The sequence below is a fragment of the Vipera ursinii genome (genome assembly GCF_947247035.1).
Source record: "Vipera ursinii genome assembly, chromosome: 2".
Lineage (NCBI taxonomy): Eukaryota > Metazoa > Chordata > Lepidosauria > Squamata > Viperidae > Vipera > Vipera ursinii.
In genome coordinates, this window is record NC_139513.1 from 277,171,282 (window position 1) to 277,190,472 (window position 19,191).

The 19,191-nt window shown below is 40.0% G+C and overlaps 1 protein-coding gene across 1 annotated transcript; it reads left to right on the top strand.

Moving 5' to 3' along the window:
• Positions 1–259: 259 nt before the first annotated feature.
• On the top strand, positions 260–15,401 carry C1QTNF3 (C1q and TNF related 3). The gene is made up of 6 exons (XM_083351256.1): positions 260–826; positions 3,028–3,136; positions 7,612–7,766; positions 9,405–9,534; positions 12,763–12,862; positions 14,159–15,401. Exons 1-6 carry the CDS (start codon positions 512–514, stop codon positions 14,316–14,318), a joined length of 969 nt encoding a protein of 322 aa, XP_083207382.1. The 5' UTR covers positions 260–511; the 3' UTR covers positions 14,319–15,401.
• Positions 15,402–19,191: the final 3,790 nt, after the last annotated feature.

Sequence of the window (19,191 nt, forward strand, 5' to 3'; positions counted from 1 at the left end):
TTGTAGCTAGCAAATAAATGCAGCATGGTTTCTAAACTCCAGATTTTTTTTAAATAGTCTGAGTGGCTAACCTCTCTATATCTAATCAAGAAGCCTAAAACAGTTGTTGTATGGGCTTCATTTTATCATGCTAAAAGAAACAAAAAAGCCTCCCCCATTTAAAAAGAAGGATTAACATTTGTCAGTGCTCCCCAACAGGAATCACAGCTGTCTATTAAATGTGGTGGACATTTCCAGCATGCAAATCAATTTTTCTGGTACTGGGGGATGTGGTGAATAATGACTAGGTTGTTTCAGAAAGCATGACTGATTTGGGATGAAGATTCCTGCCTCTCTGACATTTTCACAGGGTAATTTATTACACGCAGCATATAAAGTGATGGTCACCAAGTCTTGCTGGCAGACTCAGTAGAAACAACATTCTCCAAGACTCCATCACACCAACAGCAGAGGGTTTTTTTGTTGTTGTTTTTTTGTTTTAGCAGAAGGCCCTCACTCTAAGGAGCTAGCAATGTTGAGTCATATAGTGCTAAAGGACATCCTCAACTGGAGTCTCCTGCTTTTGCTTCTATTTCTTCATTTTTGCCTGGGCGAAGAAGAAAACATGGAGGTGAGCAGAAGAGATAATAATCCAGTGGCCAAAGTTTTGGAGAGCCACCACCAGACTGGTCATAAAGGTTCCAGCAGCAGGGAAAACTTGAGACAGCGGAACCAACTGTATAAGTGGACGGTTGAGGCAGTTGATGGTAATAGTGCTTCTACTGACCAAAATGCCTTGAAACCAGAAGTAGATGATGTAGCACAGACTACCTCAGACAGAGTCCAGGTACTCTGAATTAATATTCTAAGATGCTGTTCAGAAAGTGTGTGAGCTTTTTGTTATATGCCAATATTAGCACTATCTTTCTCAAGAGCAATGGGTTCCTAATGATAGGTTGACCATGTTATGCACAGACCTCTTTCAGGATAGGACTTTTCTTTTCTCTGAACTTAATTTTCCATACAGATGTTTCCCTCCCCTCCTTTAGGACATCAGCTCTCTTTAATCTACCAATTATTCAATGTTACACATGTTTATTTAGATGTAAGTCCCAATGTATGGATTTACATCTTAATGGGACAATCCAGTCAATGTTAAGCATTTCAGACCATAGTAAAAATTATGGGACTTGGTTAAATTTCTACAGATTATGCCATACTGATAGATTAGAAATGTTATGAGAAAAATACCTTGTATTGGAGCAAGGTATTGCACGGGATGCATCAAACAGGCTGTCAGAAATGAAAGAAGGACTGCATGCTTCACAGTGGCATAAGGAAAAACTCTCAGTATTTTTCAATGCATCTTCTATGTAAATTTGTGTAAGATTGTAGTTTGCACATTTACTGGAGACAATTCTTAATTGAAAGTAGAATTTATGTAGAGGATATTGTTCATAAGAGTGGCAAAGGAGAAGACTTATTTTTAGAGGATATGTTTTATAATTGAAAGTAGAGAATATGCTTTATAATTTAAGTGCTTAAATATACTGCCTATACTCCTTTCTCAGCTCAATTGATATTAGACACCAGAATTACTGTGCTTATTGATGTTGTTATTATTATATTTTTAAAATCACTTAATTAAAAACAGCTTTACTGTATGGAATTTACTTCAAATAGAAGTAAGTGGTTCAGGCTGTTCTTTAGATGAACAAAACTATTTTATAGAAGAATGTTCAGATAGCAGGTATTAGAAATGGGTCAATGAGTGTAATCAATGCATATACATTAATTTAGATATGAATAAAGAGACAAGCAAAGTACTTTTTTTGTACTGATTTTGAATTGTATCCATGTTTAAACTAATGCTTTTCTTAGCAGAAAATGGGTTTCCAATTGGAATGTCATTGCATTTGTGGTGCTCAATGTTCAGTTCCTACTGTAGTGCTTTAAGCTCAGTTATTAGTACTGTAGTCAAGCAGTGGCAAACTCCAACTTTAGATGTAAGTTGGGGACACTATCTTGACTTTGTGGACCATACCCTGTAGATACTCGGTGAGGTGGCCTAACCGTGAAAGCAATCATGCCAGGTCTGTTCTTTAACTAGGGCTACCATATCTGGGCTGCAAAAAGACAGATGACCACATGCACTCTCTTTCCTGCCATTTAGAGATTGTCTATATTTTTGCAGCCCAACCATGGTAGCGCTATATTGTTGATGGTTGGAGAATAGATTTTGCTTGGAAATTTAGTCAACTGTCCCCTGGAATTTCTTCCTAAGAAGGAATGAGTTACAGCCAATTGCATGTGCCTATTGTTCTCCGAAGCATTCTGCTCTTGGCTGGAGCTGTCTATTATTGAGTGCTTTATTAAAATGGGACCACAGATTTGATATGTTATTTGTTTGCTCCAATCTTTGCCATGCCTCGTTTTTTAGGTGCAAGGCACAGGCATTTCTTCCTATAAGTGATTAAGAGACACCCTGATTTGCTATTGATGGCCCTGAAACAAAGGCTTTTATTTATCACCAGATAACAAAATTACAGAAGAATGAGGCTCTGTGGAGATGGAATGGTCTCTTTATGCAGCAAAGAAGGAATGGGGTCTGTTGCTGCAGATAATCTGTTACAGGTAGTCCTTGACTTACAACCATTTGGCTTAGTAACCATTCAGAGTCACAAACATGTTGAAAAAAAATGACACATGATCAAAATTTGGCAACCAGCAGGGATTTATGATGATTGCTAAGTCCCGGGATCATGTGATCCCCATTTACAACCTTCCCAGTTGACTTCTGACAAGCAAAGTCAATGGGGAAGTAGGATTCACTTAATGATCACATGCTTCACTTAACAACTGCAGTGATTTGCTTAATGTCCATGGCAAAAAAAAGGTTGTAAAATCAAGCATGAGTCTCTTAACAACCACCTGACTTAGCAATGAAAATTCGGGTCCCAACAGTAGTTGTAAGTTGAGGACTACCTATATTGATATATGCTATAATTGTGATATCCTATAAATTGTTTTTGAACGATGTGTTTACAGACAACACAGAGTGGACCTCAAAGCCCACCAGAATGTGGTTGCCGGGGGGATTTTGGATTTCGAGGTTATCAAGGCCCACCTGGACTTCCAGGACCAGCTGGAATCCCAGGTAAATAATTAGAAAACAATTGTACAATGATGAACGCTTGAAGTGGTTGCTTGGTTTCTGTGGCAGTTTGCATAGCAGGAAAGATGTATTGAGCTTCTTGCTGCATCAAGTCTCATTGTTCTTGGGCTATTACTCTAAACCAGGGGTGTCAAACTGTTGGCCCGCAGGCCGATTTCATCATACTGAAGCCACGCCCACCCCATCACCAGCAATGCAAAAAGAGTCACGGTATGTCACGACACATCATGTGATGTGGCGAGTTTGACACCTGTGCTCTAAATGGTGCACCACCTGGAACATCTGGCATACTGTAGTGGCATTCCTTATCTTGCTCCTTTCCTACTGTATTCTCTTGGCTTATACCTTCAGTCTCTTAAATCAAATGCATAATAGCAGAATTCTAGACTCAGAAGTAGCCATTTAGGCCAGTGCTTCTCAACCTCAGCAACTTAAAGATGTGTAGACTTCAACTCCCAGAATTCCCCTGCCAGCATGCTGGCTGGAGAATTCTGGGTATTGAAGTCCACACATCTTAAAGTTGCTGAAGTTGAGAAGCACTGAAACACTGATTTAGACCATTGATTTTTCCCATAGATGGCTGTTCAGATTCTGCCCAAAGACATATAGTAAATGATAGACCTTCACCTCGGTTTGTAATCTGCTAGCTAGGCAGTCTCCCACTATGTACCTTGCCACCAGCTGAGCTTCCTGGTCCCATCAACATTTGGCCTTTTAAAAATTAAATTTTAAAACATTGTGAAACTGATGTGCTTCAGTGCAAAATGCCAAATAATGGTTGACTCTTTCATTTTGCCCACCAGCACCCGAAAGGATGTGGGAGATAAAGTGGTGGCAACAACCATGCTGGTAAAATACTGCTTTGTAATTGCTTAAATTGTCCATGTCAGTAAAGAGCGAACTCCCCATCATTTTGCAAATTCCCCATCGTTTTGTAAACTCCTCATCATTTTGCAAAAGTGCCTGCAGTTTGTTCTCAGAACTTCAAAGGGCCTACCCTCCACCTAAAGGTTTAGGGATCCATATTGTAATTTAACACCAATAACATGGTGGGAAAGGGATCAGAATGTTCTCCTAAGCAATATTTTAATGCTAATATAGGTAGTTTTGCAATATCCTGTTTGTGTAAGAACCAGGTGCGCATTCAGAGTTGCAAAGAAGTCTTTGGATTGTGCCAGTTTTTTTCTCCTACTCTTTTTTTTTTAAAAAAAAAATGATTAGTGACAGCAGCAACAGTTTTCATTCTTGCCATGCAGATTTTTTTTAGTTCATGGTAGCACTTTTAATAATTCTTTTATTACTGAGCTAAATAAAATGTTTTTATAAGCAGCTTTGGAGGGCAACAGGTTCAAATAACATGGTTATTTTGATATGTAACCAGAGTGAAGATGATTATATAGCTAAACTGCAAGCCTTAACCAAAATGCAATGTTAGATTTCATTGATATCAACAGCAATGCCCATAAACTATGAATTTTTTGTTTCATATCAGGTATCTATAAATGACAGAAGGCATGAGAAAAAAATGTAATGTAATAAAATGATGTAGTGTATGAAGTTAAAAAAATATGAAAATGTTGTTCAGAAGATACTGATATAATTCATCAAGTAATTAGTTAGGTTCTTTAATGAGAGGTAAACGAAGAAAACTTAATTCTATCACTATGGTTCAACTTTAAATATGTTGCAACATACTTACAACATTACACATATGCAAGTTACAACAGCACTGAAAAAAGTTACTTATGATTGCTCCTCATTCCCCCAGTCACATTATTAAAATTTGGGCACTAGATAATCAGCAAGCATTTTTAATAGTTGGAGTATCCCAGATTTGCCTGATTGCCATTTGTGACTTTCAGGTGTGAAAATTGGGGAGCACAATTGAATTCCAGTTATGATGATTTTTTTGCTCATGCCTATCCCGAGTGCCGCGTAACAGAGTGAGCACCTGTTACTCGTCCCAGCTTCTGCCAACCTAGCGGTTCGAAAGCACGTAAAAATGCAAGTAGAAAAATAGGGACCACTACGGTGGGAAGGTAACAGCGTTCCGTGCGCCTTTGGCGTCTAGTCATGCCAGCCACATGACCACGGAGACATCCTCGGACAAGCGCTGGCTCTTCGGCTTTGAAACGGAGATGAGCACCGGCCCCTAGAGTTGGAAACGACTAGTACGCATGTGCGGGGGAACCTTTACCTTTACCTTTTTTTATACACAAGAATCAGTCCACTAATGGTCAGCACTAAATTGGTGCTAGATAAGAGCCAGCAGAATTCAAGAGGGGCTGGACTTAGACTGTTTGTGGGAACCTAATGATTCTAGGCTGATTACTTGCTTGACTCTGCCCCAAGGCTCTGCCTGCTCCTCTCCTACCTCTTCTCAGCTGGCTTAAAAATAGGCAAAGTCAATGGGGGGAAGCTGAATTCACTTAATGACCATGTGATTCACTTAAAACTGCAGTGATTCATTTAACAATCATGGCAAAAAAAGGACATTGGGCACAATTCACTTAACTATTGCCTTGCTTAGCATTAAAATTTTGATCCCAGTTGGGCTTGTAAGTTGAGGACAATCTATACCGTGTGCATAAGTGTGAGCATTTTTTTTGTTGTAATTGGGTAATGAGAAGACAGTAGCTCATGCTTCTGACTGGTGCTGTAGAGGTTTAGCAATTCCATGCTCAGAGATTTTGTAACAATCCCAAAGAATGGGGAAAGGAGCATGGATTGTAACCCTTGCTCTTGATCAAGTCTCAGAATGCATCTACCTTTCTCTTCTATCCCGCAGCTGGCGCCTGCCTGGTCAATGAGGATGAGGCTGGTGTTACCATGATGTCTTGTCAGTATTTTTCTGGCACCAGACCCCTCCAAAGGGCTGGGTTCCTTAACTGTCAACTGCCTATTTTTGACCTGATTTGAATGCTTTTATACCTTCTGTGTTGATGCCCTGGGAAATCATCAGTTAGCACTTGATTGTAAGCTGTTACCATAGTCTTCGATGTATGACCAGAATTGAGCCCAAAATTTCTGTTGCTAAAGAGAACAGTTGACCTTTCTTGTCACAGTTGCTAAGTGAATCAGTGCAGTCATGGTTCCAACAGATGAAACTCTTCAAAAGAACTTTGAGGCATTGTTTACCTTAAAGGATCTTTATTCGAGTAGCAGGATATCAGCACTTACATAATCAAAGTCAAAAGCTGAATTCCCCTCCCCTGGGCACATAGTATCAAAGCACAATTCCCTCCTCCAATTAACAGTCATAAATCACATTCCCCACTTAGCTTGAAGCACAGGCTTTCTCTCCAGCTCTCCAGCCTGCCAATTCTTTATTGGCTCTGAGTTCAATAACCTTGATTCTCATGCTAAGTTTCAGCGTTGTTATGTCTAGCTGGTCTCTCATTCACATCTCCCGCTCCCAGCATCATCTAACTCTAAAAGCAAAAGGGAAAAAATGGCTACATTTCCCTCTGTTGTCAATGCAAAAACATTAGCGACGTGGTTGTTAAGTGAATCTGGCTTCCCCATTGATTTTTCTTGTCAGATGGTCGCAAAAGGGGATCTCATGATCATGGGACACTGTAACCATCATAAATGAGAGTCAGTTGCCAAACCTCTGAATTTTGATCACAGGACAATGAGAATGCTGCAATGGTCATAAGTGTGAAAAACAGTTTTTCAGGGTCATTGTAACTACAAACGGTCACTAAATGAACAGTTGTAAGTTGAGGACTATCTATATAAGATTTTGTCCTGAAAATGTACAAAAAAATTCCTAGGACAGAAATGAAGGAAATTCACCTATTGTCCAAGAAAGCCATTGTTGCTATTGGTTCGTCAATACAGTTTTTCTTCTCAACATACCCTTAATTTTTTTAGGCCAGTGCTTTTCAACATTAGTGATGTTAAACTGTGTGAACCTTGACTCCCAGAATTCTCCAGCCAGCATGTTTAAATATTCAGTTCTTATCAACTTTCTTATCTATCCCTGCCCTTTTTCCTACTATTTCAGAAAGGCTATCTGGGCCTCAGTATTTACTAGTATGTACTAGATACATTGAAATTGTATTTTAATTATGTTTTTAATTTTTTAACTCTAATTTTTAATTTATTTTAATTTTAATTTTAATTTATTGTACAGGAGCCTTTAATTTTAATTTTATCTTAACTTCTGTATTTATTGTATGTTATTGTTGTTAGCCGCCCTGAGTCCTTCGGGAGATAGGGCAGCATATAAGTCCCAATAATAAATAAATAATAAATAAATAAACTATAATTTCCATCATCCCCAGGCATTGGTGGTTAGGGAAGATGGGTGCTCCAGTACTAGAATATATATCTAGAGGATACCAAAATGAGAAAAGTGAAATCTAATTTAGTCCAAAGAATGAAAACAAACTTGCATGGACCCTTTTAAAGCTTGCATTTCACCAAACAACCTATTGATTGACTGCCCAAAGGAAACCATGGGAACAATGGAAATAATGGATTACCTGGCGCAGAAGGATCGAAAGGTGACAAAGGAGACAAAGGGGACTTGGGACCCAGAGGTGAGCGAGGCCATCAAGGACATAAAGGAGAAAAAGGTTATCCTGGCATCCCACCAGAGCTGCAGGTAATTTCTCCTTAATTTTCATGACAGCATGATTTTTCCAAAAGGGACTGCCCGTTGCATAAATTTATTGATGGGTTTGTTTGTTTACCTGACTATGATCCAGAATATTTGTGGGTGGGCTGTGTCAATACTCTGAGGCAGTCCAGACAAGAAGCGCCAACTAAGAGTATATAGGCAGTCCTCAATTTACAAAGGCAGTTGTAACACTACATTAATGGTGAGGTTACAATATTAAAGGAATGTTGCAAGTCTGAAAGTACATCTCTCCTGCCTCACCTTTACAACCCTGGAATCACGTTACTGGGATTCAGATACTTGGCAACTGACTTGCACTTAGATGGTTGCAGTGCCTCACAGTCACATGACCACCATTTGCAACCTTCCCTGCCAGCTTCCCACCAGCAAAAGCTGGCAGGGAAGATGAGAAATCGCTCCCGTAAGTTGCTTCCACTGTTTTTTTTTCTCCTGAGGACCCCGTGATAGATGATGAGATTCAGGGATCTCATGCAACAGAGCACCTACCTGCTTACAGCACCCTCACCTGCACCCTGTAGTACCCATAGGCTCTTGCATGGCACTGCAACAGTCCTTCCCACATCTGGCCACCCTTATGCCATGCTACACCACCCATCTGCCCAGCGGCACTCCATAACACTCATCATAAAGGGTGGCATGTCTCCTTTGCTTAACAAACATGGTGTTTGCTTAACCACTGCGAAAAAGCCACAAGATTAAGGTTTACCTGATTTACGACCATCACGACTTATGATGAAATTGTAGGCTCAAATATGGTCATAAGTCAAGAGCTATCTGTACATTCTGGACACCCCTGCTATCACTATTGGTGCCCAGTTTACATTTTCGTTTGTTTGTTAAAGCCAAAGTAAAACTGTCAAGACTTCTTTACCGGTGGAGCTCCGGATGGCTCCCGACCTTCGCTCCTTCCGACGTGACCTAAAAACATATCTATTTGAACAAGCCGGCCTGGTCTGATGGGTTTAGGGGTATTTTAATGTTATTGTATTAATTGTATTGAATTGGGCAGTAATATTTAATATTTTTTAATTTTTGTATTTTTATTGTATTGCCCTGTACACCACCCTGAGTCCTTCGGGAGAAGGGCGGTATAGAAATTAAATCATCATCATCATCATCATCATCATCATCATCATCATCATCATCATCATTATTATTATTATTATTATTATTATTATTATTATTATTATTATTATTATTATTATTCTCTCCATGCTGGAGCTGATCTGACAAATCCAGCCTAAAACATAATGCTCCTGGTGGCTGAGATGGCATGAAGGGATCTGCTATGTTAACGTGTACAGTAATCTTAAATGGAGCTGTTTGTATTTTAGGCATCTATCTAGATGTTTTTCTGTCTGTGTATGAGTGGTTCTCGGTTCGTACATAAATCAATGGCAGTGTTGTTAGTCAGGTTGTCTAAGTACTGGCCCAGATCCTAGTGAAACATTTAGAAAATTAAAGTTTACCTCTCTTTCTCTCTCCCCTCTTCTCCTTCACCAACTAAAGTGAGAAAGAAGTTGATACAGAATTGATTGCTTTCAGCCATGTCTTCCAATCTGCCTTTCTCCAGTTCTTTAAATGCTAACTTTATTTGCATAGGTTGCATTTATGGCTTCAATGGCAACCCACTTTAGCAATCAGAACAGCGGAATAATCTTCAGTAGCGTGGAAACCAACGTTGGCAATTTCTTTGATGTCATGACTGGACGATTTGGTGCTCCAGTGAATGGTGAGTAGAGCAGATGGTGCATTCTGTGTGAATTTTGTGCAAAAGAAACAATCATTCGCCTTGAACGTTCTTTATTCAACCAAGCAGAACTTTCCCCCCTTGAAGCTTCAAACTGATGTTGTGTTTTACTTTGGGTCGAAGACAAAGGTAAACATTGTGATTTTTTTCTAAACATATCTTCTTAATAGATTGAAATATGACGTCCATGTTGTTGTTAGTTGCGAAGTCGTGTGCGACCCATCGCGACCCTATGGACAATGTTCCTCCAGGCTTTCCTGTCCTCTACCATCTTCTGGAGTCCTTTTAAGCTCACGCCTACTGCTTCAGTGACTCCATCCAGCCACCTCATTCTCTGTCGTCCCCTTCTTCTATTGCCCTCAATCTTTCCCAGCATTAGGCTCTTCTCCAGTGAGTCCTTCCTTCTCATTAGGTGGCCAAAGTATTTGAGTTTTAGCTTCAGGATCTGGCCTTCTAAAGAGCAGTCAGGGTTGATCTCCTCTAGGACTGACCGGTTTGATCGCCTTGCAGTCCAAGGGACTCGCAGGAGTCTTCTCTAGCACCATAGTTCAAAGGCTTCAATTCTTTGGCGCTCAGCCTTTCTTATGGTCCAGGTTTTCACTGCCATACATTGCAACTGGGAAGACCATAGCCTTGACTATACGCACTTTTGTTGACAGGGTGATGTCTCTGCTTTTTAGTGTGCTGTCTAGATTTGACATGGCTTTCCTCCCAAGGAGCAAGCGTCTTTTAATTTCTTGGCTATAGTCCCCATCTACAGTGATCTTGGAGCCCAGGAAAATAAAATCTGTCACTACCTCCATTTCTTCCCCATCTATTTGCCAGGAATTGAGAGGGCCGGATGCCATGATCTTGGTTTTCTTAATGTTTAGTTTCAACCCAAGTTTTGCACTCTCCTTCTTCACTCGCAACAAGAGGCTCTTTAGTTCCTCTTCACTTTCTGCCATTAGAGTGGTATCATCACGTCCATAGCTTATTATTATTATTTTTGCAGAACCTAAATATAACATTTTGTGATTGCTTGTTCAGAAAGGGTGAATTCTGACAGATTCTATAAAAAATAACAAGAACTTCTGTTTGGACCCTTTTTTTAAAAAAAAAAATGAATTATTTTTTCCCCCTTTATTGCTCTTGTGTGGGCAATTTGCATGAATGTAACCTACAGCTAAGACATGTCCTTGAGTTAATTGCCTATAAAATTTCAACAGGAAATAATGGGAGGTACAGTAGGGAATAAAAAAGCCAATATATGATTTTTGCAAACTTATTTATTTCTGTCCCTTATATACTGCTGTAATCTGTATGGATTCCCAGCGCTTTACAATAAAGCAGTAAAACAATATTGAATTAGGACAATACCATGGTAATACAGTAGAATAATAGAGATGGCACACATTCATAATTTTTTGAGTACATTCTGCAAACTTTTTTATGGATTTCTTAGAATAGAAGTAACTCAAATTTGCTGTATATACTCAGTAATCTGATTCTCCAGAGTACGTTATTGATCAGGTTCTTTGCATATTGACAAAGTCTCATTGGGATGCTGGGCAAAATATCTGCAGAGAAACCTGATCAATACAAGAAGCCAACTGGTAAGTATATAAAGTTGTTTTGTTACCTTCCAATAACTAATAACATTTCTTAGGTTCAAGACAATATCAAAATAGAAATTGTAAACAGTCCAAAAATTAGATTTTGGAAACCCAGAAAATAATAATATTCTCCCTAAAACTTTTTAAATGCAACCTAGTTAAGCTACTATTGCTTTTACTACACTGTAATACATCAAATATCGTGCATTAATTAACCACTGTTTTTTCTATATGCCCACATTCACTGGTAAAGTTAATACTAGACTGGAAATGAGATTTGACAGTCACAAAAATATATCCATCTTTTTATACCTCTTCTTTCCCCACATCTTCAATTTATGGAAAATTTGTGGAGCTTAAAAATGTGCAAAATTGGCATTAAAAAAATAATGAAAGCCTTTAAAGGTTCCAAAATAGATTCTAAGCTTCAGGACCAGGTTACCTCATACTGGATTGTTTCAGAGAAAAAACAAAACATTTTGCAAGTGTGGATATTCATCTTGGACAAGAAGATGAATGAATTCTTAACAATTGTGGCTAAACGTGTGTACTCCTAAGTGTGGAGGGATTCTTATTGTATTTGGTAAGTATTAGTTCTGAATATATGTACAGGTAGTCCACGACTTACAGAGTTCATTTAGTGACTGTTCAAAATTACAATGGCACTGAAAAAGTGACATGACCGTTTTTCACACTTATGACCCTTGCAGCATCCCCATGGTCATGTGATCAAAATTCAGATGCTTGGCAACTGACCCATATTTATGACGGTTGCACTGTCCCAGGGTCACATGATGAGGAGGTTGTTGAAGTAGCTGTGAAGGAACTTTTATCTTGTATCGGCAAGACGAAAGAGATGGTGTTAGACTTCCGGAGAAAAAAGGAGGAACCTGCCCCACTTTACATCGGAGAGAACTGTGTAGAGAGAGTTTCCTCCTTTAAATTTCTGGGAGTCTACCTCTGTGAAGATCTGACCTGGAAAGTTAATACAACCCAGGTGGCTAGAAAGGCCCAACAGAGGCTTCACTTTCTCAGGGTCTTGCGGAAGAACAGGGTAGAACAACAGCTAATGACCCTCTTTTACCGGTCTACCATAGAGAGCGTCCTCTCGTATGGTATTGTGGTTTGGTATGCCGGTCTGACAGCCGCGGATAGGAAAGTATTACAGAGGGTAGTGAGCACAGCACAAGACATTGTGGGCTGTTCCCTGACACCACTGGATGACATCGCCAGGGCTCGTTGCCTTGGAAGAGTGAGGAAGATTCTCAGGGATGACTCACACCCTGGACGGTATCTCTTTACTCTCCTACCATCCGGTAGGAGATATAGGAGTATAGCCAGCCGTACCAACAGGATGAAAAACAGCTTTTATCCGTGGGCTGTGAGGCTTTTAAATGAGACATAATCTTATGCAGAATTAACTTGGGAGGCCGGTGTGTGGTGTAGTTGGTTCACATGGTGTGGTGGGATGGAGGGTTTGTTGTCACTGTGTGTTGGGGGGAGAGAGCACGGGGGGCAGGGAGGCTCAGCTAATCTCAATGTACACATGTTGTACTTTGACAATAAAGGTTTATTATTATTAATTGTACTACATATTTTCTCTCTTCCCTTCTAGGGGTTTATTTCTTCACCTTTAATATGATGAAGCATGAAGATGTCGAAGACGTCTCTGTGTACTTGATGCATAATGGCAACACAGTATTCAGTTTATACAGGTGTGTGCAGTGCATTTGGGGCTTACAAATATGTGAAATAAATTTGGAAGAGGAACTGAAACTCAGGGTAGAGCACACAAGCTGCTTTCCAAGGTTTTCAGCTTCAGTCCCTAAAACAGGGGTCCCCAACCCCCAAGCTGCAGCCCATTACCGGGCCATGGCCTGTTTGAAACTGGGCCACAGTGCATGCGAAGCTCCACTTATGTGAGCGGAGGGCGCTCGTGCATGATGCTCCATTTGCACAAGCATCATGCGCAAGCACAAGCACCCTCTGCTCACATGTGAACTTCAATTTGCGTAAGTGTAGCGTGTGCGCACCCACTACTCACACCAGTGGAGCTATGCACACACATGTGTGCCTGCCATTCACACGCCCGCCCCCCCAATCTCTTGCTGGGGCACCAAGGTGAAAAGGTTGGGGATCGCTGCCCTAAAACCTCCAATTTTAAAAAGAAATAGGTTACGGGTAAGGGGACAAACCACTAGGGCAGGGGTGTCAAACTGACAGCCTGTGGGCCGGATGCATCATGCTGAAACCATGCCCACCCCAGCTCTGGCAATGGGGAAAAAGTCGCGATACGTCGCGACACATCACGTGATGTGGCGAGTTTGACACCCCTGCACTAGGGAAAGCTGGTATCCCTTAGCACAGATCATCTGACTAAGAATTAGGATTGCTAAATTGGAAAAATGACCAATAATAGATTTAATGTAGAACTTATCTTGCCTGATATAACACTGCAAGTTTTCTAAAATAGGAGTTGGCAGACAAGTAGGTAGATTGCATTGTCTTTAGATGGAAGTTGGAACCTTCAATTACTTTTGCCTATGTTGAAATTGCCAATCTGCTGCTCTAGGCCTGCAAAGTGGTACAGGTAGTCCTTCATTTATGACAATTGCTTAGCGACTGAAGTTACAATGGAACCCGAAAATGGCCCTTGAGCTGGATTTGAAGTTCCAACTGCCAGTTCCCTCCCTCCCCCAGTCATGTGATTACATTTGGGATGCTCATCCACCGGCTTGCATTTATAGCTGTTTGCAGCATCCTATGGTCATGTGACCATGACTTATATATATTTTTTCCCAGTACATTTTTATTTCCAGTTTCTGGCACAAAATGCCCATTGTAGACAATGGGTTCATTTAATGGTTGCAGACTTCCTTTTTTAAACATTGTCGTAACAGCGAACAGTCTCTAAATAAGGCAGTTACTAAACGAGGACTAGCTCTAGGGATTGCAACAACGCTTAAAATGTGAAGAACAAACCAGCTTATCTTTTGTACCTCTGTTCTTAGCTACGAATCCAAGGGAAAATCTGACTCGTCAAGCAATAGCGCAGTGCTTAAACTTGCCAAAGGAGACGAAGTGTGGTTGCGGATGGGCAACGGGGCACTGCATGGAGATCATCAACGCTTTTCCACTTTTGCTGGGTTCCTTCTTTTTGAAACCAAATAGGTCTACTCACTGGAAATGAAGTACAATATTGCTATTTGGTTTCCCTGCTCTTTGGATCAGCATGGGAACATAGTAAAATCCCAGGGTTTGTCTTGACACCACTATGCTGTGAATTATGAAACGTGGTAAGAAGAGGTTAGGCCTGAATTTATATATGCCCTTTTATGACATTTTGCCTCCCACCACACATTCTTGCCTTCTTGCTAATGGATACTGAATAGTTACCAAACGCCTATTCCTAGTAATTTAATAGAGTGATAATTATAGCCTTTTCTTTTTCCATTTTAAACCAGCAATTTTCATATGATCTTGTGCTCTAATGGATATTGCATGGACAAACATTCAGATGGGATATCATTGTATCAACAAGTCATGTGTGTTTGGAAGCTCCTGTATTTTGAAATGCAAAAATATAAATTCAGGTAGTCTTTGACTTACAACCATTCCTTTAGCGGCTGTTGGAAGTTACAACGGCAGTGAAAAAAATGACATATAACCAGTCCTTGCACTTACCAGTGTGGCAGCATCCTCACAATTACATGATCAAAATTTGGGCACTAGGCAACTGTATATATTTATGACAATTGCAGTGTCCTGTGGTCACGTAATCACCACTTGCAACCTTCCCAGCCAGCTTCTGACAAGCAAAATCAATGAGCAGAAGCTGGATTTGCTTAACAACCACATGATTTAACAACCATTGCAAAACAAGTAATAAATTTGAGCACGATTCATTTAACAACCACCTTGCTCAGCAACAGAAATTCTGATCCCAATTATAGTTGTAAGCTGAGGATTACCTGTACATATCCACCTCCACTCTGCAATCATAGTGTAACAAGGGGATATACTTACATAAATATATCAAAAAAGAGGGAAACAACATTTGGATGGAGACCAGCTGCACTTTTTCAGACAGCTTTATGAAAAAAAGCAAAAGCTTTCCAGATGAATGCAGTGAATCTTGACTATTGTTAGCAAGTAACTCTTAAAATACCACACAAACAACGGTGAGATTTTTCCTCTTGGTTTAAATAATTGACTGAATCCTGCATTTAATGTTTTGAATGTGTTTAACATAGGTAAAATTGAATTGGTTGGCTTCAACCAGATACGCGCAACCATCTCAAAATGTGCATTTTTGTGTGTTTGTGTGTCTATATTCTGTGGTCAGTGAAGTGTATCCTGCTTATTTCTGTCATTTTGACTGAAGATTTGCTGTAGATCTGCTAATTTCCACTTCTTCTCAGTCTTTGAAAAATAAATATATCAGTTTTAGGGCTGATCTTTATTTTCTTCCTGTGTGAAAGCATTTTAAGAACAAGCTGATTAGATTCTGGTAAACTATCCATTAGCAGAGCAGCAAAGGATAGTCTTTTTGAAGCCGGTTGGCTATATATTACTGTGAGACTTAAGTCTTTTAAATAATGTTTTTAAGTATACATTGGTACATTGAATATTTTAGACTTAGTAGGAATTGCAATCTGTAGATGTTCTTAAAAAATTGTAGCCTTCTTTAGAATGCACCAAAGAAGAATATAAACTTTTTAAAGTATATTAGGAAGATGATGGCATGCTTTCAAAACATAGTTTCACTCTCTTATTCATTTACTAATAATGGTATTCTGACCCCTGTTCTTAGTATGGATACCTTCTGAATTTGTTTTTATGTGTTTCAAGTATTTGTTTATTTTGTACAGAACACTTACTAAATAAAGACCATTTTGAATAAGTATTTGTGCACTTATGACTGTAATTCCAGGCACAATCATAATGGTCTGATCCCATAGTAGGTAGCCTCATATCAAAGACAATTAGTAACTTGGCTTTCAAACAAATTATACTTAGGGTGCTTAGAACATATAATTATGCGTTCAAACCCCTATTCCAAATGCAGGTAGTCCTCGACTTACGATCAAAATTGAGTCCAGAATTTCTGTTGCTAAGTGAGACAGTTGTTAAGTGGGTTTTGCCCCATTTCACCTTTCGTGCTGCAGTTGTTAAGTGAAACCCTACAGTTGTTAAGTTAGTAACATGGTTATTAAGTGAATCTGGATTCTCCTTGACTTTACTTGTCGAAGGTCACAAAAGGTGATCACATGACCTTGGGACACTGCGACCCTCATAAATGAGTCAGTTGCCAAGCTGCCTGAATTTTGATCACGTAACTATGGGGATGCTGCAATGGCTGTGTGAAATAAGTCACTTTTTTCAATACTCTTGTAACTTCAAACGGTCAGTAAACGAACTGTTGTAAATTGAAGACTGCCTGTACATAAAATCTGTCATCCTTCACTTTCTGGACAATGGGTGGGATGAAATTTCTTCTAGGGCTGAGAGATGAGGCTCAGCCATTCTCACCTAAATGCAATATTCTTCCCAAGCAGCTATATACCGTTTTCCTTCTCCTCCTGCAATGCATTTTCCCTTTCAATTTTGCAGTCTGAGGAAAACTACATCTGCCTACAGTTCACCTCCTGTAAGGTGAAAGATAAAAGAGACCCTGTGGATTTTAGTCAGCTAGTCATTGCCGACTATAGGGGGTAGTGCTCATCTGTTTCAAGGCCATTGAGCCAGTGTTGTCCGAAGACATTTCCCATTATGTGGCCCGCATGATGTCAAAGAGTGCTGCTACTTTCCATCAAAGTGGTACCTCTTTATCTACTTGCATTTGCATGCTTTTAAACTGCTAGGTTAGCAGAAGCTGGGGTGAGGATGGGCTGCCAGCTTTCCAGCCAACAAGCCCAGCATCTTAACCACTGAGCCACTGCACCAACCTATCACCTCCTATAGCCAAAATATTTTGGTAATGCTACAGAATCAGGACCTTTCAGTCAGGTCTCTGCGATCTTTGAGAAGAGGATTCAGCTTTAATCAAGAGACAAAATGAAATTGACTGGGCTATCTCTGAACTGCAACCTCCAAGGACTACAAAGATAACTTAAGCAGAAACAGAGAGAACAGAATTTATCTAAGAGGGTGTGGGAAGTCAGCCCCCCCCCACTCCCAAGAAGGAAATATTAAAAGGGCAGAATATTATATTTCCTCAAAGGATCTTAAAAAGGCAGAAAAGCATGCCCAGTTTTTCTTAATAGCTCAAAGTCTCCCTCCCCCAAGCAGAAACCAGCTCTGTAGAAATGCAGATGTAAATAATCCATTCAGGAAGGTTGAAGCTCGAAGATTAAGAAGACAAAGACACCCAAAATCTACATACCCCATCCAAACTCTAAGATGACATAATAGGATTAACCCACAAATGCCAAAGGGATAGACTCAGGTCAAAGTGCATGACACAGGAAATACAAAGCCTCAAACAGGAACAGGAAACAAACTCAAGAGCCCCAGAGGGTATAAAACCCACTCCCTACACGCGCTCCCTCTCTTTTTTTCCAGAGCCATCTTTCTGTCTGGCTCTCCTCTTCAATAAGCTGCAACCTTCTTTCTAAAGCAGTCGCCATGTTGTTTATTCCCGGCTTGGACTGGATCCTGATGAAGACTTTTTCTTCAGCAAGGGGTTAACTATGGAAACATTCACCCAGAATCCTCTGAAAGGGCAATAATAATATAAAATCATTCAATCTTTTTATAAAGTATAACAGGGGTCCCCAACCTGTGGGCCGCGGTCCACTACTGGGCCATGGTCGCTTGGCCACCGGGCCGCGTGAAGGGATGGCCAGTGTACGTAAACATGTGCATGCCCCCCACACGCTAGCGGTGACCATCCCGCTGGCGCTAGCACCACCCTGCCCCTGAGCGGGGCAGTACATGAAACCATGCCCCCTCCGGTCTGCAGAAAAAACGCTCTCCACGGAACCGGTCCCTGGTGCTCAAAAGTTTGGGGACCTCTGAAGTATAAGATAGATGATGTGGCTCATGCATTTCCCACACACCAAAAGAACCGGATAGCGAGCAATACAGCTGTGAAGAAATTTCTAAAAATGAAGCATTCAATTCTCCAGCCTCAATGTTTGATTGCTATTAGCAAAAGTACATAGCTTGTCGATGTAATGCCAGTACTTCCAGATAAAGTGGAAAACTGATTGAGTTCTCTGGACCATCAGAATAAAAGATCTGTCTCATTTATACTATAAAATATGAGAAAGAAAAAATGCCTTATATTTTGGGCCAGCTCAGTTTTACTTAAAATCAAGACAAGAAATAATTATTTAGCATATGCAAATCATACACGAACTAGCAATATATATTAATATTTCATCTAGAACCAAATAAAATATAAATGTTAAAAAGGTATATGTTCAAACACAAATGTCTAGGCCAGGGGTAAGCAACCTCAGCTCTTTTATGACTCATGGACTTCAACTCCCAGAATTCCTGAGTCAGCATAGCTAGGCCATCTAACCATTGGATCAAAATACATGACAACGAAAACAAAAATAAAGCTGCTTTCTGCCACCTAGAGGGTGCATATACAGGCACATAAATATTCATATAGCTACACCACACTCTATAGAAACAAATTTTGCTTGGCTTCAGTCATGTTACTGGCAAGTACTGTATTTTACAGCAAGTAATGCTGGTCCAAAATATTTATCTACCTGAGGACAGGCAGCAAATATAAGCTGCAAATTCAGGCTACCCAATTTAGTTTTTACATGTAGAATCTTCTTCTGAAAGTAAAAACACCATAATTATAAATAAGATGGTGAATATATTCTAGGCCCTAGGGACATGAGGAATTGGCTTCACTGAATGAAAGGGCCAGTTTTATTAAAGTGGTTGGCACTGATTGAAGCCAGCGTTTCTTAAATTGTTTTTCCTCTCAGCACCTCTTCACACTTTTAAAACATAGGAAAACCCCAAAAGAGCTTTTGTCTATGTAGGATATTTTTATCAATACAGGTAATCCTCAACT

Excerpts from the sequence above, each read along its gene's own strand:
- C1QTNF3 (XM_083351256.1), top strand. The coding sequence starts at position 512 with ATGTTGAGTCATATAGTGCTAAAGGACATCCTCAACTGGAGTCTCCTG. Across the intron at positions 827-3,027 it reads CTACCTCAGACAGAGTCCAG|ACAACACAGAGTGGACCTCA; the intron begins GTACTCTGAATT and ends ATGTGTTTACAG. Across the intron at positions 12,863-14,158 it reads ACAGTATTCAGTTTATACAG|CTACGAATCCAAGGGAAAAT; the intron begins GTGTGTGCAGTG and ends CTCTGTTCTTAG.